We start from the raw sequence: 25,791 nt of genomic DNA, 5'->3' as shown, positions 1-25,791 counted from the left end.
ATAAAAATGGAGGTGAAGGGTCCTCAGTTATGGAAGTTACTTAACTCTTCTCCAGGACAGTCACATGAGAGATAACACAGATTACACAAAGAAGAAATAGAGCAACTTAATGAAACTTAAATTGGCCTTCTTCTGAGTGGAGGGATTGGAGCAGATGACGTCCAGAGGCCATTCCAACTTAAATTGTTGTATGAATCAAACAGGCATCCAGAAGTCTTTTCTATGACCCACAACACTGGAATTGTTAAGGTGGGAATCAGAGATTGATACTTGAAACAGCTGAGAAAACTAGAGAAGTTTGCTCTCAATAAATGTTGTTGTCTCACTCGATAACATTAAAAATGTTCAAACTTTGCTATTATTCTGCTAAGTGAGTACTGAAAAACAGTCTCCTGATCCAGTGAAAGTTACTGGCTTCTAAACCTGATCTTACTAGCTACAATGCCTAATGATACTGGAATGAGGGTCACATGCTTTCAGGAATATTATAATATGTATACTTTTGCATCTGTTGAATTTTTTTTTGTTCTGAGACAGTACTGATTATTGGTTCTACAAATCATACATTTGGTAAGACAAATATAAAATTTCGTAAATTAGAGCATCCTGCTCATGAAAATTTTTCTGTTTCTGATTTGAGATGTTTCCAAATAAGCAACAGTGAACCAGCAGAGAACTGTACCAGCCCACTCATTTATTGTTTGGCCTGGCATCTCCTGCTGAAATGGGATTTAAGGAGGAAGGAAAGACGTAAGTCTATAGGTCAGCCTAGGATTGTTCAGTCTGGAGAAAAGGAGGCTCAGAGGTGGCCTCATTGCTCTCTGCAACTTCCTGAGGAGGTGAAGGCAAAAGGGAGGTGCTGGTCTCTGCTCCCTGGGAACTGATCACAGGATGTGTGTGAACAGCACAAAGCTGCACCAGGGGAGGTACAGGCTAGATATTGTGAAAATTTTCTTTACAGTGAAGGTGGTAAAACACAGGAATAGGCTTCATAGAGAGCTGGTTGATGCCCCATGTCTGTCAGTGTTCAAGAGACATTTAGACAATGCTCTCAATAAAGTGTTTTAATATTTGGTTAGCCCTGAAGTGGTTGGACTTGATGATCTTTGAAAGTCCCTTCCGACTAAGCTATTTTATTCTATTCTAATTAGAAAGGTCTAAGGGATTGCTGAGGTCAGTGGGCACTGAGTCTTGTCAGTTGACATTTGCAGTAGTGGCATCAACAGCTTTGAACTCCTTCAAGCAATTTTCTAGAACTACTTGTACCAGAACTACTACTCTTTGATACCAGAGAATGGAGAAGGTGTTCTACCAAACTGGGATTTCTTAATCTCTGTTTTATAAGAGATTTTACGGGACACTAGTTGTTGCTCAGTATGTACATGAAACATATGGGACATGAAAATTACAGATAACTTGGAAACAGTGTCAGTAATATAGTGATGTTTCTTTATTGTCATAAACAAGGAAATATTATGTTGGAATCATATCAGTATACCAAAATATGCAACATAATTTCTATCCTGTTTCAAAAATTCCTTTTTTCCTTTTTTACCAGAGGCTAGTTTTGTTATTTTCTGCTTTCTCTGGGGGCTTCAATTTTTTTTTTTTTTTTTTTTTTTTTTTTTTTTTTTTTGACAGCTGACTATGCAACTGAAGGTATTGAGTGGGTCAGACAGTCTGATTGCTTTGTATTGGCATGGAAGTGAATTATAAATGTGAAGATGCATGACAATAGATTTAGCAGTGTCTTGTAACTGTTGATTATTTTGTTATTTTATACACAGCAAGGAGCTCCCAGAGCGTGGTCTTGGCACATACAGATTTCAAAACAGCAAAATAAATAAAGTTAATAAATCGACTGACAGTTTAAAGGCAGCCACTGTGATTCTGTCGTATGCTTTAACTTACTCTTTTTCTATCAAGCTGTTTTGTTAGTGGCTACAACAGGGAGACAGAAAGAGACAGTGCAGATTTGAGGGAAAAAAGAGGCCCTGGTGAATAAAAAGAATAATTCACCAGAGATGATCAGAGGAACAGGGACATTCATATTTACAGAAGAGGTTCTGTGAACTTTGTATCTTACTTTGTAGAACAGTTCCTCTCTGTGAATCTGATTTTTAAAAGGAGTCCCTTCTACATCTTGTAGGAACTACAGTAAGTAGTCCAGCTTTCAGATGTTGAATCCTATGTTCTGTAAGATACATTATGCATACTCGTGTTTATTTTTTAAAGTAAATGTCTGTTCAGATTTCTGTATAACAGACCTACCACTGTTACCATAATTACACTTTTCGTTACAGAAATAAATAGGTTCCTTCCTTCTACTGATTGCTGCGGTGGGGCAGTTTCTGATAAATCCAAAAAGAGTTATGGTTGGTGTTGCATTTAATAAGACATTAGCTAGGATCAATTAATAAGTACAAACCTGCAAATGAAGAACATGAGGATGAGGTTCACAGTAAAGTTCACAATTTAGAGGCAAGATCTTCAAAGATAATATAGCCTCTGTAAAGTCTAGTAATTATGCAAGTATTTATGGTGTTCAAGTTTTCATGAGAGAGAGCTAAATTATCACAGTCCTACTCTGACCTGCAGCAATCATGTATCTCAACTGACCTTTACTGCCCAGTGTTTTTAATTATTGTTTGCATTTCTTTTGGAATTCCAATACCTATATCAGAAATATCATATATAATATCAGTAGTTCTGAATGGTCTTTGCATAACCAAAAATCCTGAATATTTCAAAAGGTCACCTGCACACTATGCACTCTGTCTGTGCATTTCTGGGAGTGATGGACTTCCTATGCAAGTACTGTGCAGAATTCTGCTGTGTAGAGTGGTAGTGCAACATTTTAAGAAAGATTAGATTGACATCTTGTATGTAGAAACACAGCTAAGACAGACAGAAATCTCAAGAGACCATGGGGTAGATCCACCTCTCCTATAATGTACATATGGATGATACCTACTGTGAACTCCAGTAGACACTTTTGTCATCTTTCTTGAAGACAACACATACTCCAAAGCATTCTATTGAGCCCATTATTTATGATCCCTCTTGCACAGTGTATACCTCAACTTTTTTTTTTTTTTAACACTTTTTTAAAAGTGTTTTTTTTTTAAAAAACTTTCTTCTGAAAGTTAATGGTATGCTTACTCTTTTCAGATCTCTTCTTCTTAAGGAAAAAATAAATAAATAAATAAATAAATAAATAACACTTATTTTACTCCTTATTTTACTTTACCTTGCAAAACATATTTTCTAGATGTATAGCAATGCTAGTTCTTTTTTACACACATCTTGAAGTGAGAATAGAGTGCAGTTTATGCCTTTCAACTGCTGGATGAAAAGGCAAGATTTTCTTTTGCTTCACACTCTATATTCATGTTTAAATACATGTATGTTAGGAAGATGTTTGCTTTTCATGCTATTCACTGCAGCCCAGGTTGTGGAAAACTAGCCACCCAGAGAGTTTTCTGCAAAATGGCTACCTCATTCTTCTTCACCTTATATTTGCATTTCCTCAATACCTCGTTCATTTTTGGCAATAAATTATTGAGAGTGATTTTCTTAATACACTTTTCTAGCCTGTTTTTCGTCACACTCAAAATACAGTTTTGTACATACCTAGTGTATTTAAGATAATGTAATACGATAGTGTCAAAAGCCTAACTGCTGAGCTCTTTTCATGATATGAACAGTTACATTGCCATAAAATGAAATTAGATTTGACAGAATTTTCTCTTGACAAATTCATGTTGGCTACTTCTCCGCTTTCTTCCATTTCCCTATATCAAAGGATGTATATTTAAGAATCAAAGGGCAACCCCACCACTTTAGACTAAAGGTCAATTTAGTTTCCTGTTTTTGGCAGCAACAGAAGCCTGAAGAGGAGAAGAGAACAAGCATATAGTGATAACTGCTTTCCTAGTTTCTGTCAATATTCAGTGACTAATGATGGTATCCTTGTGCTAGCACTATGTTTTTTTAACTAATTCTTCTGAGTGATTTTCATGTAAACTGACACCCCACCAATGACTGTTGTAAGCTAATGAGCAGAATGTGAAAAGAAAAAAAAATTGTTTTGTTTTGTTTTGAACATTTACCCAATATTTTGATTTTAGATACAGGGAGTAATTCTTCCTACCTCACTTTCTTAAGGTTGCCCACGATTTTACAGAATTCCTCTCCTCAAGCCATTTCTGTGCCACCCTGCAAAGCCCTGAGCTTTAGTGATTTCTCAAAAAAAAAAAAAATAGTTAATCCATATTTCATGCATGTGTCCTTTCATGTAGATTTTACAGTTCTACTCCATCTTGTACATGTTGAGACTAGGCCAGCCTGCATGTTCAAAATGAGGCACAAATGGATTTAAATATTGTTGCTATATATTATTTCCTAAACAGTCCAAATTCCTTTCCTGTACTTTCCTATTTTTTTCTTTCTACTATTTATTATATGACTGAGAATTGATAGCTGTACCATAAGCAATTCTGCAACACATTCCATGTTTATAAAATTAACAGTATTCTCCCCATGTGCATTACTTCACAACATTCATCTACATCAAATTTCATCTGGTATTTTACTGTTCTATCAGCTGGAATCTTGAGAAACCTCTGCATTTACTTCCAGCTTCTTTTCAGATTTACTACCCTGAGTATTTCAGTATAATCAGCAGGGTTCATGTCAGTATCCATCCATTATGGTGGATCACTAATGAATACATTGAGTATAAACAATGCAAAGAATTTACAGAATCACAGAATCACAGAATTTCTAGGTTGGAAGAGACCTCAAGATCATTGAGTCCAACCTCTGACCTAACACTAACAAGTCCTCCACTAAACCATATCACTAAGTTCAACATCTAAACGTCTTTTAAAGACTTCCAGGGATGGTGACTCAACCACTTCCCTGGGCAGCCCATTCCAATGTTTAACAACCCTTTCGGTAAAGAAGTTCTTCCTAAGATCCAACCTAAAACTCCCCTGGCGCAACTTAAGCCCATTCCCCCTCATCGTGTCACCAGGCACATGGGAGAACAGACCAACCCCCACCTCTCTACAGCCTCCTTTAAGGTATCTGTAGAGAGCAATAAGGTCGCCCCTGAGCCTTCTCTTCTTCAGGCTGAACAAGCCCAGCTCCCTCAGCCGCTCCTTGTAGGACTTGTTCTCCAGGCCCAATTTCTTCCTGAGAAAACTGATTATTTTTGTTCCCTATTTTTAACCTATTATTTCTTTATTTATAGTTACCTAATATCAGTTGCACAGCATCTGTATAGAAAAGTTGATGCTTACTGGAAAATAATCGTAGAGTTGGATCACAGACAAGCACATAGAACGTTTTATATTTATTGTCTATGTGCAGGCTGTATGAACAGCACATGTACCATAGCTCTCAAGGTTGACAGCCTAGCATATAAACTAGTTCACTCTTAGCTTTCTTTGGCATGAACTATTTCCTCATGAGATGAACCTCCACAAAAATTCTCACAAAAGTTCATTGCAAGGACAACTCCTGAGAGGAAATATGGACAAGGAAAAGCCTGGCTTGGTTCTTTTGGTCTTATAAACTCTCATGCCAGGCTCTACAAGAGGAAGTCTAGATGACTTTGGCATCAAACTATAAAAAGCACAATGGTGGGATGCCACACAGTCTTCACAACACTCAGAGCTGAAAAAACACAGACCTGTCAGTGGTCTACAGGTAAAGTCTCCAGAGGTCATCACAGGAAATTTGAACCAAGTACTCTCATGGATGCACCAGACTATGCTCGAAGGTGTGAATATGATTGCCAGACAATTTTGATGAGCCAGCCAAGGGGGCAGGTGCTCTTTACAACGTTAGGCAGTAGTGTAAGTGAAGGTATCACTGAGCCTGACATAAAAGTAGGGAGAGAAGACAGGAGGTCCCTACACTTTACGTATTCCCTACTGTATTCTATTGTCCATTAACTGTCCCAAGCATAGTTTTGTGAGTATTTGCACAGAAGTCTTGTGCATTTCATGGAAAGCGAAAAAAGAAAAATAGGCTGCATGTGCAATTAGATCACATAATCCTGGGCAAAACATGCTTGTTATCATGACATCTGAGGATGTCAGCATGCAAGATGAGAAATGATATAAAAAGAGACTTGAAGGAAATGAAAGCAGAAGGGTGTGAAGTGATTGTGATCTGCAGATCAGCCTTTTAAATTTCTGTGCAAGATTGATGATTTTGTCATCCTGCTTTTTGATGGGGTGTTGAATGAATGTTTAAGACAGCACATATCACTGCTCATCAGAGTTTAAAAAAAAAAAAAAAAAAAAAAAAAAAAGCTGTTTGTACTGGAAGAACGAAGATAGGTCCAGCCAGGTTAGGAGATAGTCAAGTATTACAGATGAAAACACTGTGAAAGACATATATCAGGTGCTTGCACTGTAGCTGAAGCAGGCAATAGTTTACATCTTTGTGCAAGGGTACAGACCTTGTTACTTTTTTTAGTGTTTCAGCACACCTTTGATAATGAAGAAAGTGTACAAGATATGTAAACCAGAGTACAAATCTAACATTAAAAACAAGAAGCTCATCACATAGCATTATAACAAGAATGATATATGCAGTGATTGAATGGTGTCTTTTCAATTGTTTGCATCTTAGGATGAATTAAGTACCCAGACTGTTTATGTCAGAAAAAAAAAAAAATAGTCAAAACAACGAACTGATGTTCAGAGGTCATCTAGTTATTTTCACTTATTAAATTGTCGGCTTTAACATCTTCTGCAGTATGAACTCACAATCAATTTCTCACTCCATTCACTTTGTCTCTTTATTTACTCTAAGATTATCCAATAACATGATTGTCTTTTTCAATAAATATTTTATCTGAAAAACTTTCGACAGTAGTTTGTTGGCAAAACACCCCCCAGGGTTATGAGCTACTCACAACCTATGTCAATCTTAAATTATACACAGTATTGATACAAACTATGTAAATGAGAATACTAGATTCACAGGTCTGTCTTTTATTTGATCACATTTATTTTCAGTCAAGAAAAGAATCTGAGGAAGAAAATGTTGCCAGGGACAAAAAACAGTCTGTAATTTTAAGATATACTGAAATACGGTTTGCAATCGTTTTCTTAATACTGATCACCTTTGCTGTATATCTTCCCTAGTCTATACTTCTAAAATGTTCATTATATCCCCACAGTCCTTATGAGGTTTCCTTAAAACAGTGGTTATTATGACCAAGCAATACTAGGAATATTTGTGTTATTGTGGAATAAAACTGCTGAAAATGTTTATGAGTAACTGCCACCTAAGGTAATTATGTGAAAAAGTTATCATTATAGCTGTCCAGGGATAGTCCTGCATTATTAACACATGGATCCCACATTTTAAAATACCATGGATTCCTTTCTCCTGTGTAAGGCAAAACCAGATATAATTAATTAGGAACAACTAATTAATGTGATAGATTAGTGCATTTGGCAAGTTTCTGATTTGCATTGAAAACATTAAAACACCCTTTTCCTCATAGAAACACAGTAGTATCAGGATACTGTTAGGAATTGTATTTAGACATGGTCCCTAGAAAGGGAGCCTGTAGAACTTTCTGTTTTACCCCAAAACTAGGTCATTGTGCCCATACAGATTTAGGAGGGGATCTTACTTTCCACTGGCAGTGTGCAATGTAAATTTCCAGTTTTTGTGGTATAGTTATGCAATGAGTTTCCCTCTGTCTCCCACCTTACAGAAGAAGGTATTTGGAACCAGAAAATAAGAGATCTTATTTTTCCAATCCTGTTTTCTGCATAAAAAGGAGTGAAGCTGAGATCTATGAGGCCTCAAATTAAATATAACTGTTGAACAAAACTGTTCTCTCATTTCGATGTGCAGCTGAGTAGTATTTGCGAGACAATCTCTGTAGGAGGCAACAGACCTGTCACTAGGATAAAGACTGCTGAGATAAAAGCAGCAGAGGCCATCTGCAATACACAGTAAGTGATACATACATCTGATACTCCTGTACATTTTTTCATCCATTTGTGCCCCATTTGTGAATATATATACTGTATCTGCTAAGAATTTCTGACTGAACTGCACTTGACTGCCTTAGCAGTGAAGGTCTGCCTTTCCTGAGACTGCAAGTAACAATCTGCTTCTCCTACCAGTCACCATGCATTTTGACTTTTTCTTCTGCAGTGCCACTGTCTATATATTATCCTTCTCTTGTGTATTAGGCTGGGCAATAAATGGAACAGACCGTATGATTTCATTCAATTTGCTCTCTTATTCATGTTGAAATTTGTACAAATGTTAAAATGCAGGAGATGAACATAATGATCGTGAATGTAAAAGGTAACATGGGATTCCACCCAGGTTACAAATAGGCAGCTCCATACACCTCTGAGGAAATTTACTGAACTATATTGGTCTCTTAGAAGCTTTCCATCATCCTATGTATTTCTGTGGAGACCTAGAAATTTAAGATTTGGCAGAACTCCTGAGTGCCTGGTCCTGTCTACTAAATGGAAACATATATGGTCTGCCAAGTTTCGATTAGGATTTGGATTGGGATCCAAGTTTCCTTATAAACATATGAAGTAATCTTTCTGCTTTATTCAGTACCCATCAGACCTTAGTTAGAACACTAGTTCAGTCTTGGGCACCTCACTTCAAAAAAATTAGCCAGTTGGAAAGATACCAGAAAGAAAGCAATAGGAGGTCTAGAAAACATATACTACTAGGAATGACTGCAAAAACTTGGATTGTTTAGTCCTTAGGGTTTTCGGTTGATTTGTTTTCTATCAAGAGTTTATTTTCAGGCTAGATCATTCCAATGATTTTGTTTATAGTGCTGCTCCACAAACAATTATATTTGAAGGGTTGGTGAACTTCAGCACAGAGGCAGGATAAAGTATCTGGGGGAAGGGAGGGCTTACACTCCTTAAGTTGCCTTTGTCAACAGAGCTAACAAATCAGGTAACTACAGCCCTGCATCTGTATACATAGATCATATATTCTAAGTTGGGGTGTTTTGTTTTCCCCTTTTTCCTCCTGGTGTGTTAATTGCTACTACTCCTTGGGTGGTTTGAGTTGTCAGCTGTAACTTCTCCATCTCAGAAACAGTTCAGATAATGAATTCTGACATTCTGTCTGTGTCTAATCTGCATGTTATCAAATCTCGCAATGTTGGGGTCAAGCATGCTGAGATCTTCAGACCTTTACATTTTCCATCAACATTCACATAGCTGGCTGCATCTCTTCCTGTCTTTGCTCAAAGCATGGAGTTCAAGAAATCTGAGTTCTGCTTAACAGGAGCTAGGTAGAGTTGGCTCTACCTGTAGCCATTCCATCTCCACAGCATGAATTAAATCCATGTGAAGGAAGTGAGACTGTTTATCATCTTCCCTCCTCCAAGACAATTCCAGCACTTAGGCTAAATCTGATGACATGCTAGCATGTAAGTGATGAAAGTAATGGAGAAGGTGTCCTTAAGGACAGATCTGAACACATCTTAATTGACAGCATAGATGTATCCTTGAAGTCACTTCTTGCATTTCCTTTGCTTAAGTTTAACCCATCTAACTTCAGTCATTTAGCAGAGGAAGTGGCAATGTTCAGACCTGTCCTTTGGAGCTGTCTATCTCTCTCCACACACTAGAAGGGAAAATTAATTTTCAGTTACATGTCGGTATTATGTGCCCATGCAGCATAAATTGCTTCCTGACATTTTTGTAGCTAAACTTAAACTTCTGCTTTACTAACCAATAGCTCTTACCATTTCATCCCTAATAGGATTCCCTCTTCCTATGTATCATACTGCTGCCACCCTTCCATGTATTTGGTGTTACAGAGGAGTGTTGGTTGAGTGGTCTTTACTCTGCTCTGAAATCAAACTCATAAAAGAAACAGATAAGGAAAGGAGAAGCAACTTATCTTCTCTTATTCCCTCTGATTATCTGACAAAGGGCTTTAATAATTTTTTGTTGTTGTTGTTGTTGTGTACAACAGAGATTTCATATCTTATGCTGATACTGTGCTCATGCAAGAAGGCCCTGAAGTCCTATTCTCACAGTCTTCCAGAAGTTTGGATATTTATCTCAGGCATTTATCCATATATATATATGTGGAGATATAATGTATAATATATATTATAAGATATAATATATATTATAAGATAATATATATACATATATTATGTATATAATATATAGAGTTGTTATATATAATGCATATATATATAATATCTATATGCATTTTTATATATATAATATCTATATGCATTTGGATAAATGCATATAATGCATTATAATGCATTTATTTTCTGTTCCACTATCTTTCTCTGTCTGATGTCAGCAATTCTTATGCAAAATAAATAAAAAACAGGAGGTGTTCAATGCCATGTTCAATGCTCAAAACCATGGGCAACCTGATCTAGTTGGTGACGTCCCTGTCCATGGCAGTGGGTTTGAAACTAAATGATTTTCAATGTCCCTTCCAACCCAAGCCATTCTATGATTCTATGGTAAGATTGATAGCAGTATACATTCTGACTTGGGGATGTTTTCAACTCACTCCCCACCAGTGTAAGTGGTGAAACAGAGTGGGAACAGACTCAGTGACCCCTTAGTACTTCACTCTTGTCTTTCATGACCACATCCAACCAATCTTCTCACTTCCTCAAACAAGCCTTTTTCAAATAGCCTACTAGGAGCAGCTTTTTGAATTGTGAAATCTTTAATATGATGCTTTATCATCAACTTTGTTTGGCCCAAGACACTGACAGTCAAAGAAACTCCTCTAGAGATGCTCCCTGCAGGGTGATCTAAAAAAAAAGTTCTGAAAACTTAGTTTAAAGATATGTTGCTAAGTTTCCCCTCCTCGCCCTCCCATTACCCACTTGCTACCTGACTTCACAGGTCCAGAACCTTCTTGTCAACATTTCAGAAACTGGAAAGTTTCAGAAACTCTCAGTCATTATCACATTCTGTCCAGATGAACTCAGTCTTATTCTGCAGTGCAGACAGAAGAAAAGGCAAGCGAGGGAAGGACTGCCTGTGGATTGCCACATATATGGATGGCATTATGTCTGAAATGTGAAGTCTTTGAATTGGGGAGTATAGAAGGTATTCCCATTCTTTTACATTAAGAATAGGGTTACAGACAAGTAAAGTGCATTTTAAGAACTTACTATACAAATGACACTACAGAAAAACAGTCACTGCCTCATGCTACATAGCATTTGATTTCAGAATCATGTGGTTCTCATTGCAAGGTACAGGGTTTTTTTGGTCCATTGTAATACAGCCTTGATAATGTATCTGATACTCTGTCACGTCTGCTTCCTAACAAATTGTTTGACATAATTTTACACAAGTTCTAGGATATTCTGTATTTTTTTTTTTTTGCCTCGTATTACCAGTATTTTTATAAGAACATAAGACATTTGGAATTACTGTACAGAATTATGTAAGAGTATGGGGTTTTTTTTGTTTGTTTGATTGATTGATTGATTTTAAACAATCCCTCTGTGTGGAACAAGATAGCCAGTCAGCTTTCTGTTGCCTTCTCATTTATACAATGATCACTTTTATAAACCATAAAAATACAGTTTATTTAAGTTAAATATATTTGGTTTCTATTGGGAGTATGTTTTGAGCCTTTGAGACCTGTAAAGACAGCATATGCATGGCTACAGGGCACATCTCAAGATGATATTTAAAATGTTTCTAATTATATTGAGTTGGAAATCGTTTGGGTATTGAAAACCATGCTTTTATAGTGGATGTGGTCAATGGGGATAAGTTGTAATTGTTGGAGTTTACAGAATTATGGCTGTAAAGTAAGTGTGCTATCTGTTTTAAAACCATAATGGAGACCACAGCATTTTTTTATTTTCTTCATTTAAAAATATACATATATTTTTTTTTCTTTTCCAAGTTCCTAAAGAACATAGAACTGGAAATGGAAACTACCGATGAGAATTTTCCCCCCAATAATATTTTTTTTGTACTGCTTATTATCAAACCTAGATACAAGTCAAATTATACCATAGTAATTATTTATTTTATTTATTTTGTTGAGGGATTATTTTTAGCAATGCAAATGAATGAACCCAAGCCAAGGCATAAAATCAGATACTAGAAACATATTAGGTAGTATTTGGAATACATACTTTTTTTTAGTCTCTATAGAAAAATAACACAAGCTCCAACCAATGGTAACTAACACAGGTTAGAATAGAAAAAGAACATGATAATAAATATAATACTTATTTTTAAAAAAGGGAAAACAAAAGACCTAGAGACAAGTCAGCATATGTAGAGAAAAAATATGGGGCAAATATTTTTTAAATATATGCTTATAAGCACCTAATAAATTATAAATCAAAATAATTAATAGTAATATCACACCATACCAAATTTACATCAGTGATGGGCTAAAACCTTTGCATACAGGAGAGAAGCAATAGGTATCATCAATTTGGGAAAGATTTTTGAAATCAGTATATCAGAATATTCTCTTAAACAAGAGTAACAAACGAAATATAAGTGACAGTCTTACAGCAAAGGCTTTGTATCAAATACCATATATATCAAAAATACAGAAAATCTTCCTCATGTAGACAGTGTATATAGGTCACCTTGGAGGTCACATATCATTTTTTGAAAGTGTTTAAGAACAATTCATCTGCCAAGAATAGTTTTCCTGACTAAAGCCATGGAGTACCCTCACTCTGGCATCCTTTTAGCCACATTGTCTTCGACTATATAGAGATTCTTACCTTCAAGCTTGATTACTCTTGAGAGGCAATGGAAATTATCTATATTTTTTATTTCAGTAACATAGATGCCCAATCATGCCACATAGCTCTACTATAGAAACCTTGAGGAAAATACAAAAAAAAAAAAAAAAAAAAAAAATGGGTCCTGAAAGAAGTCAGTTTCATTAGGTGGTGAAAGCACTACAGTTTTATGCTTCATACTGTCTGTCTCAATTGCTTTACTTTACACATTCCTGCTGAATTTAATAATGACTCAAGAATAATCAAATACATATTTTCACCCTTAGATCAAAGGCACTTGATTTAAATGCAGTCTATTTCAAAGTTCTGGAAAGTCCTTATGACTTCTTATAGATCTGTGTCAGATGAGCTGATGCTCTCATCCTGAGCTCTGGAATTTGTGTCTACATCACAGACACCTACAAAAAGATTCCCATTACCTTCAATAGATTTCTATCAAACACACAAGACAATCCCCTCCATAACAAATGTGTAAATGATGCTGAACAATTTGCAATCTAGACAAAAGATAGTTCCATGCTCGTAATGAGCATGTAACTCCAGTGAAGTCTCCAGGGCATACAACTAGTAACAGGGCAGATAAATACCAAACTAGACCCCTGCTACCCAAGGAGTAATAGATGAAGAGTACTACATTTATTTGAAAGAAAAACAATTTTTTTACTTCTTTCCTCAAAATATTGCAGAAGTTAAAATATGCAAAATTTTCACTGAAAGCTATACAACATTTTTCAACTCCAAAAAACACAAAACAAACCCAATGAAAATAAGTCCAGGATCACTGGTCACGAGATCAAACTGACAGTAGTTCAGATGAATTCAGCTAAATTTGGTTGCAGTTAAATAGCATAACTGGGTACAATCAAGGTAGTTACTCTTACATATACTCTCATATATAATATTAGATGTATATATATATTACTCTTATATATAATGTTAACATAATAACAATTCTCCTCATTATTTTCTTTTAGCTGCCTGATTGGGGGTATAATGGCAAATGAGATAGTGACCAAACTTTGCCAGAAAAATTTTCATGATTTATATAAATTGTTCTGTTGTTTTAACTCGGTTATTATAGTGAAGAGCAGTGTATCAGCATTAAAATGTGTTAATTTAGAGCAAGTTTCCTATTTAAACACTGTTCTCCTTCAGCTGCACTCAGAAATTTCACAAGTGCAATAGTCTGTTAAGTTAATCCAATATGGTGTTATTACAAAGATACTATGACAAACTATAAATCAGTTTAATCCATTTCAACATACAATAAGTAATAATACTACATATTATGCCAGTATCAGATTTTATTTTTATTGTTACTGGTGTTAGAGATAGACCTAGCCTAGTTTTACTGGTGACACTTGGGTTACAGCTATTAATTTCTACAATAAAATTCGTTTGACTAAATTCGTTTTTGACATGGAAAAGACCTGAAAACATGTCACTCGCACAGAAAGAGAGGGGTGTTGTAGCAACATTCACAACACAGTCTTACCCTCTTACACGTTGTCATCCACATAACTTAAAGCATTCCACTTAACTGTTCTTGATTTTGAGTACAAATACTGTAGAAGATGACCCATGGTAGAAAAATGTTAAATACCACTGTTCTGTATTAATGCTTTTGCAGAAAATCAAGAAAACAACTTTGGCTTTTTTTTTTTTTTTTTTTTTTTTTTCAGTGAAAATGAGCAACATTATAAGAGTAACAAAAACATAATAGGCCTTGGCTGCTAGGCTTACTGATCTGCTTGTGTCAATGGCACAACGTTTGTAATATATGAGCTGGCTAACAAGACCTAGTTAAGGAGCTCTGACAACTTTTCTTGAGTACAATTATCTTCATCTTACTTATGGAAAAGGATACAGAGCTCCTCCGTAATAGTCATATTAGTCTTAAAAGTAGGTAGTGGGTCTTACCTCACTCTTCCTGAAAACATTCTGGAATTTTCCAGATTACTAATTTACTAATTTTACTAGTTGACTAATTTCCCCCAATTTACGTCTCCTCTTATTTACACCTAGGACCTTGTGCTAATGCACAAGCTAACATTGCATGTAGGTGACTAATGGAAGTTATGTTTTGATTTTTCATTTATCTAACCAGGCATATCTTTTTCTACCTAGCAGTGGAAAAAGGTAGCTCTAGATATAGTAGAAAGGCCTTTGCTGCTACTGAATTGGATACACCTCTGATGATGGAATGAGCTTATTTGGGAAATTGTTTTTCTTACTCCCTCACAGGTAGCACACTTGCAATGCCATATGTAACTATGCTTTCACTGTTTTTTTAAACCCATTGGGTTTCAAGCTCAAGAGGTAATTGTCACAGAACTGCTCTCATGCAGCTGTTAGAAACTCAATGGATATTCAGCTCTGTGAGTGACGTTTTTTAGTATATATGTGCAACACAATCTTTAGCAGTGTTGATTTTTCATGCTGTAGTTAAGAAACTTACAATTAAATTCTTACAAGAGAAGGTTTTATCACTGCTTTTTTTAGCAGTACATGATAAACTATGCCTATCAACACTTACATTTACATACTGAAATCAGTATTTGTAGCATGAGGCACTCATAAAGAAATTAAAACAAAATAACCCTCCTCCCTGAGTACTTTATAGGTTTGGACAGGAAATGTATTGTGTACATATACATACATACACATATATATGTATATATTTCTGGTTTAACACGGTCCATTTTTTGAAGAGCTTTACTAGATCCTAGACCTCTTGTTGTTTATTGTTGCCATTCTCATTGAAGTCTTTCTAATATGTAATCACTCTGTAGCTCTGGCCAACCTACTGCTTCCTGTTAAATAAATACAAATTCTCTGGTAAATGCATTATCATTTACATATATTTTTATTTAAAAATAGGTAATTTATATAAATCCAGAATTTATTATATTAATATATATATATATTAAAAAATGCAGTCAGAAAAGTCCATCTCTTCTTTCATGGCAATAAAAGGAAGCTTTTTCCATTATATTGCCTAGGTTTATATTTCTTTTATTTTTCATGTCCATAACCTATATCATCAATTTTCTTCCTATTAAAAATCAGGTATTTCTTTGTCGTGCTTGATTCACAGCCATTGTCTAGCTAGCATCAAAGCTTCTATGTCAAGTCACAGAACAAGTATCAACCTCGCTCATCTGTTAATCCTGATTTATACAGACCTGCAGCACAATGGCCATATTGCTTGACTTTTCCATTGTACCTAAAGCAGCCATTATTAATATATACATATCTATGCAGTGAAGGAGCTTCCTACAAACGTCCACTGCAAACTGAACTCCAGATGCTTACACAGTCTGCACAGACTGCATACAGTTTTCATGGACAGAAAAACAGCATTTCCAGACAAAGCACTGAATAACAAGCTACGCTCGGATTCAGTTGGTGTGTGGTTACCATAAGGAATTTTAAGTAAATGAAAAAAACATATGAATTTTCCAGTTTTTCTCTGCTCAGACAAAAAGTGTTGGACATATGTAGTACCAAATTATTGCAGATGCCTTTTCTTTAAGTAGTTGGCAACTCATCAATGTTGTCCCAGCTGATCTATTCATCATATTATTTGTTGGCTTTATGTAGGATGTTTTTTCTCTAAGATTTCCCAATACTTTTGGCCCTCCAGTAATTTCCGCAGTGGTTGCCCCTTTGTGACCTCTGAGTTAGATGGCTTTTTTTTCCCATTACTACTACTTTAATATCAATAGAAAGGCTGGAGTATACTACCTATACTAACCATTTAGAAGATATTTCTTTGGAACCATATTTATCTTATATTAAAGCATTTGCATTAAAACAACAGAGCCATCCAGGTTCTCTAGTAATAGCTGAAAATATACCTCTGAAGTCACTCCCTGTGTAAGTGGTACTAACTGCTAGTCCCAAATCAGTATGCTCTTGGACAGACAATGCAGGGATGAAAATTTCTGTGTCCTGTTACTGGCCCCTTGAGGTATCCAGTATCCCAGAAATAGTTTTGTTTTGTTTTGTTTTGTTTTAAAAAAAAAAAAGTTAATCATATTTATTACAAACAGAGCAAAACGTTTCTGATATCTGAAAAGCAAAGATAATGTGGCCGTTAGGGTTAGTCTTACTATATCCCAAAATGTCAACACACTTGCCAAAAATGAATTATCATCTCAGTGTAGCCAAGAGATTTAGTTTATCTAAATGTCCTACAAGGAATAAATAGTTTACCACTGGTTTTGAAGATTGGGATAAATCTAACATTCTATTGACATATGCTATAGATTTAATTTAATGCTGTGGTTCAGATGTCTCTTCTGATAAATTTTAGTAAAATCTATGCTAAGAAGAATGGAGCTGTTTCAGTATTTATGGGGTTTAAAATGCAGGGTTTGCAAAGGAAACATGTTAATTGAAACAATATTTGTGTATACTCTTGCAATAGTTTGGAGAAGAATGTTACTGAAGTCTATTGGTCAATTCATTTTGAGTATTAGAAGCTTAGTATTTTGGGGGGTTTACTGTTCTTTCTATAGTGAGAAAATCATATAATGAAGTGATTAAATAGTTGATTTTTTATTTTTAGGCATATTGGAGATAACATCCGTTGAAATTGGAGTCGTGGCAGTTAAGTCTATTAAAAGCAACTATTATTTAGCCATGAACAAGAAAGGAAAAGTCTATGGCTCTGTAAGTACCTCTTTTTACCTTCCAAACAGATGGCAGTAGTCAACATATTTTCCTCTCTTACCTACTGAAAATCCCACTTGTCTGTGTATTACTACTAATTAGAGCTAAAATTAGCTGTTCATCAAAATGTCACCCTCTGGTAAACCAGCAGCCCCCCCAGCCACAAGCTTCTTGTAGCTGGGATTTATTATGTTCACTGCTTCAGTCACATTTCTTACTAACTGATGGCTGATGGAAAGGATCTACAAAATGTAATCTTTAAGGCTCTTTTTCCATATTTTTCACAGAATCACAGAATCATCTAGGTTGGAAGAGACCTCCAAGATCACCTAGTCCAACCTCTGACCTAACACTAACAAGTCCTCCACTAAACCATATCACTAAGCTCTACATCTAACGGTCTTTTAAAGACCTCCTGGGATGGTGACTCAACCACTTCCCTGGGCAGCCTATTCCAGTGCCTAACAGCCCTTTCAGTAAAGTTCTTCCTAAGATCCAACCTAAAACTCCCCTGGCGCAACTTAAGCCCATTCCCCCTTGTCCTGTCACCAGGTACATGGGAGAATAGACCAACCCCCACCTCGCTACAGCCTCCCTTAAGGTACCTATAGAGTGCAATAAGGTCACCCCTGAGCCTCCTCTTTTCCAGACTGAACAACCCCAGCTCCCTCAGCTGCTCTTCATAAGACTTGTTCTCCAGACTCTTCACCAGCTGCCTTCGTTGCCTGTTTCTGGACTTGCTCAAGCACCTCAAAGTCTTTCTTGTAGTGAGGGGCCCAAAACTGAACACAGTACTCGAGGTGCGGCCTCACCAGAGCCGAGTTTCTGCAGTACTGACACAATAATTAGTGATTCTGAGGAAATAAAGTGTACCTAAAATGTTGTAAACTTCAGCTGATGGAGAAGGCACATCAAAGTATGAGTGTTGAGAAGATTTCTGGAGCACTTAGCTATAAAATGACTATAGTAATTAATACACAAGCTTATAGACAGGACAAAGAGACAGAGATATTTTGACTGAGAAGAATTTGGATATCATTTGAAAATTGTGCTATTTGCATTTCTGTAAGTTTGGGTTTACTGATATTTCCAGTTTAAACAAGTAATAATAATAATAATAATAATAATAATAATAATAATAAATTCTTAATAGGAAGCAGTATAATCTAGAAATCTGACTACTAAATTCAAGTTTACACTCACACATCCGCATGATGGCACAGACATCAGATTGTTCTGTTATTACATATCAACTGGTTTGTAATTTTGTAACTTTTTATCCAGTTTGAACCCACATAAGTGTAAACTTATTCAAGTCATGTACAGAGGTGATGAGCCAATCTTCAGATTGCTCTGGATTCAGAACATCCATAGGTTTTAAAGAGGGTCACATAGTTAAGCCCACTTCTGCTGAAAACAATGAAGTATTGCCATTCTGAGACTACCGATTGCATCAATTGAGATTCAAGGGGGTTGATGTCATTTGGCCCTTTTTTCTAAGTAAGCATTTCTGTTGGGTGCACTGAGTTCATATAAACTTCATAAACTGTCTTCCCTTATCTGCACTGTTGTTACTAGTCACTCCTAGTTTATGAGGTTACTTCTGATCTCCTCCAGTTCCTGGGCAGTGTTGAAGAATTGCATTAGGGATAGAAAGACCTGAACAGATAATTTTTTCCTAAGCTCCCATAAATGTAGATTTTAATTTATAAAATTACACTGGTGAGATATAATAGATAATCAGTGGTCAGCCCTGCACGTTTGAGAATCGTAAGGGTATACTGAGTGACTAACATTGTTACCTTTTTTCAATTAAGCTCTGTTGCTTTATTGATCACAGGAATACTTCTGGACATAAGTGAATATATTAGCCTATATCACCAGTCAATACAAATCTTGGTTAATGTTGTTAAGTTAGTCATTTGTGATGATCTGTCCCAAAACCTAAAATAAGGTTTCCTACCCAACTTGTTATCCATTGCTGGTGTGGTAGGAGTTCATCCAACCCTATTCGTACACAAAAGAAGGCAAAACAGCTTTCATGTACCGTAGGTGGAAACTGCTGCCATAAGATTCAGTAATTCACAGTGTATTAGAAATAGTGTTGACAGGAGGCTATGAATGTGGAAAGCTGGTTTTTTAATTCCAACTGAGATAATTTTTCAATATTCACATCATAAAATCACAATATAATGACTTATCAAAACCTATTCCATAATACTTCTGAGATTTCAAGAATGCTTCTGTTATTATTTTTCCCATCCTCCTAAGACTTGCAGTTAGACTCATATTACTGCAGAGTGGCAGCTTGCAGATGGATATGAAAAACAGAACCAATAAAAATTTTAAAAACACTCTTAAGCATGTGCACAATAGACATTCATTCACCATATAGGTGCAGGGCTATACTGAAATTTGGTTGGAATGAACAAAGCAGTCCTGGGCTAACACTCAGACCCCTGCCAATAAGACTTCTTAGCCACTTCACAACATCATTCGTTCTCTCTGTATTATCTAGAATAGGAAAAAAAAAAAAAAAAAAGTTTGGATTCTAGTATGGTTCTGCATCTGGAAAAACAAGTATGACTGTTTCTCCATTTATCAAATATGTTACCATTTGACTGACTAGAGGGAACCAAGGAAGACTCATTTGGTTTCTTTAACAAATTAATACTCTGTCAGATAGGAAAAATTACTGTAGTTTAGAACTATAGTTGATAGTCACCTGCCTTCTTAATACCTTGATATAGGAAGTAGCAAATTATTACAGCAACTAAAAGTTAAATTATCTGTATGTTAGCGTATGAATACAGGCAGCATTAATGGTTGTTTTGCATAGGAGTTTTCTCCTGCCAGTGTATTCCCCAACAGTTATTGTTCCACTAACTACTAATCCAAAAATTTAAGTGCATTTTGAGAGCCAAATTGTGTTTGCATATGTGCAATTGTGTTAAAAAAGCATTAAGTATGTGTTCTGTGGTCTTAAAATCAAGTTAAACATTAATAATACACCAGAAACTTCTTACTGTTTTGAAGTACTGAACATTAACTAGTTTAAAAAATCTAGTTTAAATTAATAGGAATAGAAAAAAATATGTATTTGACCCGCGTTGTTTTAAAACAATATAATTCAGATAAATAATGTCTATTTTATTAATGCAGATACTTTCTATATATATTTTTTTTATCTGAATATCTACAGATTTTAGTCATAATCAAAAAATCCCTGAAATTATTATCCCATGAAAAATGTTTTATTATTCATACAAATTTGTTATCTTGTTCATAAACACCTTAAGAATGGTTAGTATATCATACTCTAAGATTCTGACATGCTTCCATTTGAGCTGTACAATAACATCTTGTTTTTATAAATGCAGAAACAACAAAATATTAATTTTTGGTTGATGTTTCAGTATGTTGTAAATGTTATACTTTCAAAAGTTTTCTGTATGGAATATAAGTAATTTGATCTGACTTTTTTATATGTAGTAATTACTTTTTTGTGAAAACAAATCTTTCTTGTCTTCACTATAGAGAAGCAGATCCAAATAAAAGTGCATTTAACATTATAGTCTCCCTCTACTTGCTTCATCATGCTTGTATTTTTTATCCTTTATAGCAAATGGGCAACTGATTCTCCTTTAAAAATAGAAAGCATTAATCCCTGGTATCCTACCCAAAACTGCTCTGAATTTTACTGTGAATATCTTTACAATAAGATATAGGCTCATATATGAATCATTCTTTTAGGCCAAGCCCCTCTTCAAATCAGCAAGTAAACAGGCTTCACATCCATTCTATCAACAGCCTGACAGTGATTTGCACCCACCCAAAAAAGCACTTTTTCATGGCCAGTGTAGTGTAAAGGATCTTACTTTCAATAAGAAGTATGCCATTGTTTAACATATGGTATCAATAATCTGGTTCAAGATATTTAAGGGTCGTATTTATTAGAATTTAAATATGATGAATGATTCCAAGAGCACTACCTCATACTTCGAGTTTATTGTTGAGAATATGATTTAATATTGTTCCTGTGTTCCAATACAGAGAAGTTGCATTTCAACTCTGGATGAATTATATCATTTTATTGCTATAATTATTGCTATAATTATTTTTTTTTCACTTTTTGTAATCTAAGTGATGCTTTAAATGCATCTCAGTGAAATTTGTTTATTCTGAATTGGTGTTTTCTTCTTTTTACAGAAGGAGTTTAACAGTGATTGCAAATTGAAGGAAAGAATAGAAGAAAATGGATATAACACATATGCATCCCTAAATTGGAAGCACAATGGAAGGCAAATGTTTGTGGCTCTGAATGGAAGGGGAGCCACAAAAAGAGGACAGAAAACAAGAAGGAAAAACACTTCAGCTCACTTTCTTCCAATGGTAGTAATGTCATAGATGAAGGAACTATATTATCAATTCAGTTGAACCAAAGGCTCTTATGTCAAGCATAATTTGTAGTCCTCTCGAAGAGTAAGTGCAAAGAAATTGCGCAGATATCTGCTTGTTTGAAAAGAGCAGGGGAAGCCTCTGAAGGTTTTGAACTTATTGCTGGCAGATAAAATACTTTTATTAAGTTCAGTGTCATATCTTAAAATCAAGATACAAGCTGGATCAAACGGGATGGAAGTTATTGCCAGTGTGAACAATTTATTATTTTTTTTAATCTCTGCGACGGAATTTAACAGATGAGAGACAATCTATTGAATGATCTTCATGGGGAAAGTTATTTATGGAATACTAACTTGTATCAAGGACCTTATTTGCTTATTCAAGCCTAATGATCCAATGAACAGTTAGACACACAAGCATTTACTGGAAGCACTTGGGTCATATGTAAAAGCAAAGATGTTTTTGGAGAAGCCTTGTGGAAGAATGGATAAGATTAAGGAATATAAGCAAAGTAGTGTAAAACTGTTTTAACAAAACAGATAGTATGATTTGCTTGTATGTTCTAACTTCATTCCTTTTTATTTCTTTCTAAGTTATTTATTTAATAGGATGTTAAATATCTTTTTGTTTTGAAATGTTTTCCTCATTTGCTTGTTGTTTTCCCTTTTCCTCGGTACTTTATGCAGAGGTTGATAAGTGTCAAAACCTCATAAGCACACTGAGAATAGGGAATGGACATGGCTTTAAAGGCAGAATTTAATGTGTATAATCCATTTTTTTTTTCTTAAACTGTCTTGCACTTAAGCAAAAAGACCAAACAAGCAGTGCTTGAATTTATGGTATTGGGTGTCTATGTTGGAGAGGTTTTTTTTACTTCTCAACACTCAAGAACAAACTTCAAGAAATACTTTGTTCAAAGGGTCTTTCTGCTGTTTTTAAATTGAGAGGAGGGGCCACCTCTGTACTTGGGTGTCAATGCATCTGTTTGTATATATGTCTGACTTGGATTTGGGGATCAAAGATGCATTGCAATCAGTGAGAAACTTTGCGGCAAGCACTGGGCTGGAACCTAGATGTGGACAGCCCAGTTAAAATCACTGAGACTGCACATATTAAAACTAAACAGTATGTAATTCCCAAGTGTAAAATTTGGTCTCTGAAAGGTAAGTAAGAAGGCAACACAGTCCTGCACTCCTTATTCAGTTAATATGCCCATTCAGCACATTTGTCCTTGGTACCAGCTTGTAGAATCACAGGCATATACTGGGAGCAATACCTAAATAAGGACTGAGGGGTAGGGGATTCAAAATCATGTGCATGCATTTATCAGAGACTATTACTCACATGTATATTATATATGAGAGCCAACCAAAAAGCCGTGCTGGTATCCAGCTTTAGCATGCCTTTCATATCCATCATTGTAACTGAAGGCTCAAAATGCATAATATCCAGCACATTTTTATAAAGTGTTACTAGTCCCATGGCTTAACTTGAGCAACTGCAGTATAACAAAGTTAAGCGTGATATGAAGTCTGTTCGATTAAAGGTACATAAGGTTTGTTTTATGTTTTGCTTTACTCTGTAATTTTAGAGAGCTCTGGATAGCTCACCAATATAACCATATTGAGATTCATTTTGTTAGAGCAGATAAATAGAAAACAGTACATCAAACAATTTGTACCACTGTCTTCACATTGTATTCCACTAAATAAATAAATAAGCCTTTGCAGTGTCTGTAGTAAGAAACAAAAGTAGTATAATATTATTTTGTTCTAAATACTTTAAGTGATAACTATGAGATTATATTGATGCTGCAGTTTTATCTTCAATATTTCTTGTTGTGAAAAAGTTGGTTTTATTTTTATTGTTTGGAAACTGTATTTTGGTACAAAGGATAGCCTTGCATAATGTGTCTTTTTGAGAATGTTTAACCTCTAAAAAGGCTGGTGTTGGAGTCTTCTATAACTTATTTAAGTCAATGTTTAACCAGCACTTCAATCTTAATCTGTTATTTAAATATCAGCTGTTTGTGTTTTTTTTTTTTTTTTAAGCAAAAAATAATAGCTTTCCCATAAAATACAAAATGGTCAGATTGTATTTCCTGTACTTAAATAAAGTCAATTGTTTTAAAACCAGAAAGTCATTTGAGACAAAACATTTTAGCCGATAGCTAACATTACATTTCATTGAACTTTATCTCCAGCTTGCTTCTTCACAAATGTGACTTTTCTAGAAAGGGAAATAATAATTTCAGATTTTAAATGTAAATGCAGACAATCAGCAAACTTAACTACCATAGTAGAAGTGAGGTTTTGTTGTTTAAAGTTGTAATCAATAATGAATACTGACAAGACATAACGGACCACCCACAGTGAACATTCAATGTTAGCTTGGGCAATTGCAGTATTGGCTGATCACTTAAAGAACATTTAGGGTACAAATGATTTTTAAAGAATTATCTAGTTTACTTGGTCAGGGAAGGGATTATGCATAAACTTTGTAATACTACTCAAAACTTTATGCTGCTCAGAGGCCAAAATCAGAAAATATCACTTTTCCAAAGTGAGTCAGGAGCCATTTATGACGTGAATAGTTGTTTCTGAGAATTAACCAAAGCAAAATTACCTTGAAGGAATCAGTGATTCCTGCATCATTATCATACCATATTCCACTGTGGTGGAAGCAAACTGCAGACACTCTAGAGTATCACAGTTCTTCAACTATAAGCTGTTTTCTGTCAACATAACAGACTCCGGAGTAAAAGGAAAACAGGGGAGGGATTTAAAAAGAAAATAAAAGCAAAAATCACTGAGCAACAATGTATAGCATGTTATATTTAAATAAAAATAATAAAATCTGGGGAATAGAGAATAAGAGTATTGTCCTTGTTTGTTTTATTAACCTGAAGTGATATTGCACAATAAAAATAAAAAGGGAAAAGGTCTGTTGTACTACAGGATGTGGTTTGGTGCTGTATAGCCCTAAAACAAAACAAAAATCACTAGAACATTTGTAAAGTTTCTTTAATTTTTTGCATGTGTGAGTCAGTTATCTCCACACTAATAACAACCAAATGCTTTAGATTCTTCCCGTAAGTATTCAGATCCACCTAGTTTATACAGTGAAAAAAGTAATGAATTTAAAGCAAGCATCTTTAATGAAAGAATGAAGGGTTTTTGGAAGAACGTGTACTTACATTTTTAAAGTAAACTTCAGAGATGGAAAAGTAGTCACATTTTATACAAGATTTCATTCAAGACATTTTGTGTTATAAAGTTCACTAGAGGTTAGTAAGCTTTAATAATATAAGTGTATAAGTACAACATAATTCATGTCCCTGCTGAAACTGGTTGTCTCTATTCATACAGTTCTAACTACTTCAATCAGTAATCCATGAATTAATTAAGGAAGACATTGCCTATTTTAAAGTGTCATTATTAACCCTCTTAAATTAGATTTGTGAATCATCATTCATTCTCCTTATTTTCTATTGAGTTGGGGAAAAGAGCACAACACAACACACAAACATGTTCTGATGCAGCTAGTTGGTGTACGATTACTGATGGTGTTTTCAGAAAAAGCTCAAGTGAAACAATTCCAATGCAACTGCAAGTAACAGACAAAAACATGCAAAAGGTTATGTTTCCCATCACATTATGTAAAAAAAAAAAAAAATAGTTTGCTTCATACCTATCAGATTAAAATTCATAGTTATGTCTACCTACTCAGAATATTTGAACCTCATATGGAGCTTTCTCTGACTATGTTGCGATTAACTATTTGGGACTAACATTTTCTAATAAAGCACAGTGAATCTCATATGCTAACGTTGACATCAGAAATACATGTCCATTGTCCAAATATGAGGTAATACACATCTCAATACCAGAAGACAGCAACAACTACACTGG

General features: G+C 35.1%; 1 protein-coding gene across 2 annotated transcripts in view; it reads left to right on the top strand.

Annotated features, from left to right (window-relative positions):
* FGF10 (fibroblast growth factor 10) overlaps nucleotides 1–24,019 on the top strand; it is a 65,269-nt gene extending 41,250 nt beyond the window's left edge. For both annotated transcript variants that reach the window (XM_084503220.1, XM_084503221.1), the window contains exons 4-5: nucleotides 17,376–17,479; nucleotides 21,689–24,019. In XM_084503220.1, coding sequence (XP_084359346.1) covers nucleotides 17,376–17,479; nucleotides 21,689–21,886 — 302 coding nt within the window. In that variant the 3' untranslated portion in view covers nucleotides 21,887–24,019. The remainder of the gene's footprint in view (nucleotides 1–17,375; nucleotides 17,480–21,688) is intronic.
* The last annotated feature ends 1,772 nt before the right edge of the window (nucleotides 24,020–25,791 follow it).

This window comes from Aythya ferina (genome assembly GCF_964211825.1).
Source record: "Aythya ferina genome assembly, chromosome: Z".
NCBI lineage: Eukaryota > Metazoa > Chordata > Aves > Anseriformes > Anatidae > Aythya > Aythya ferina.
Note: the sequence above shows the minus strand (reverse complement) of the source record. Positions and strands in the feature narration are given on the sequence as shown.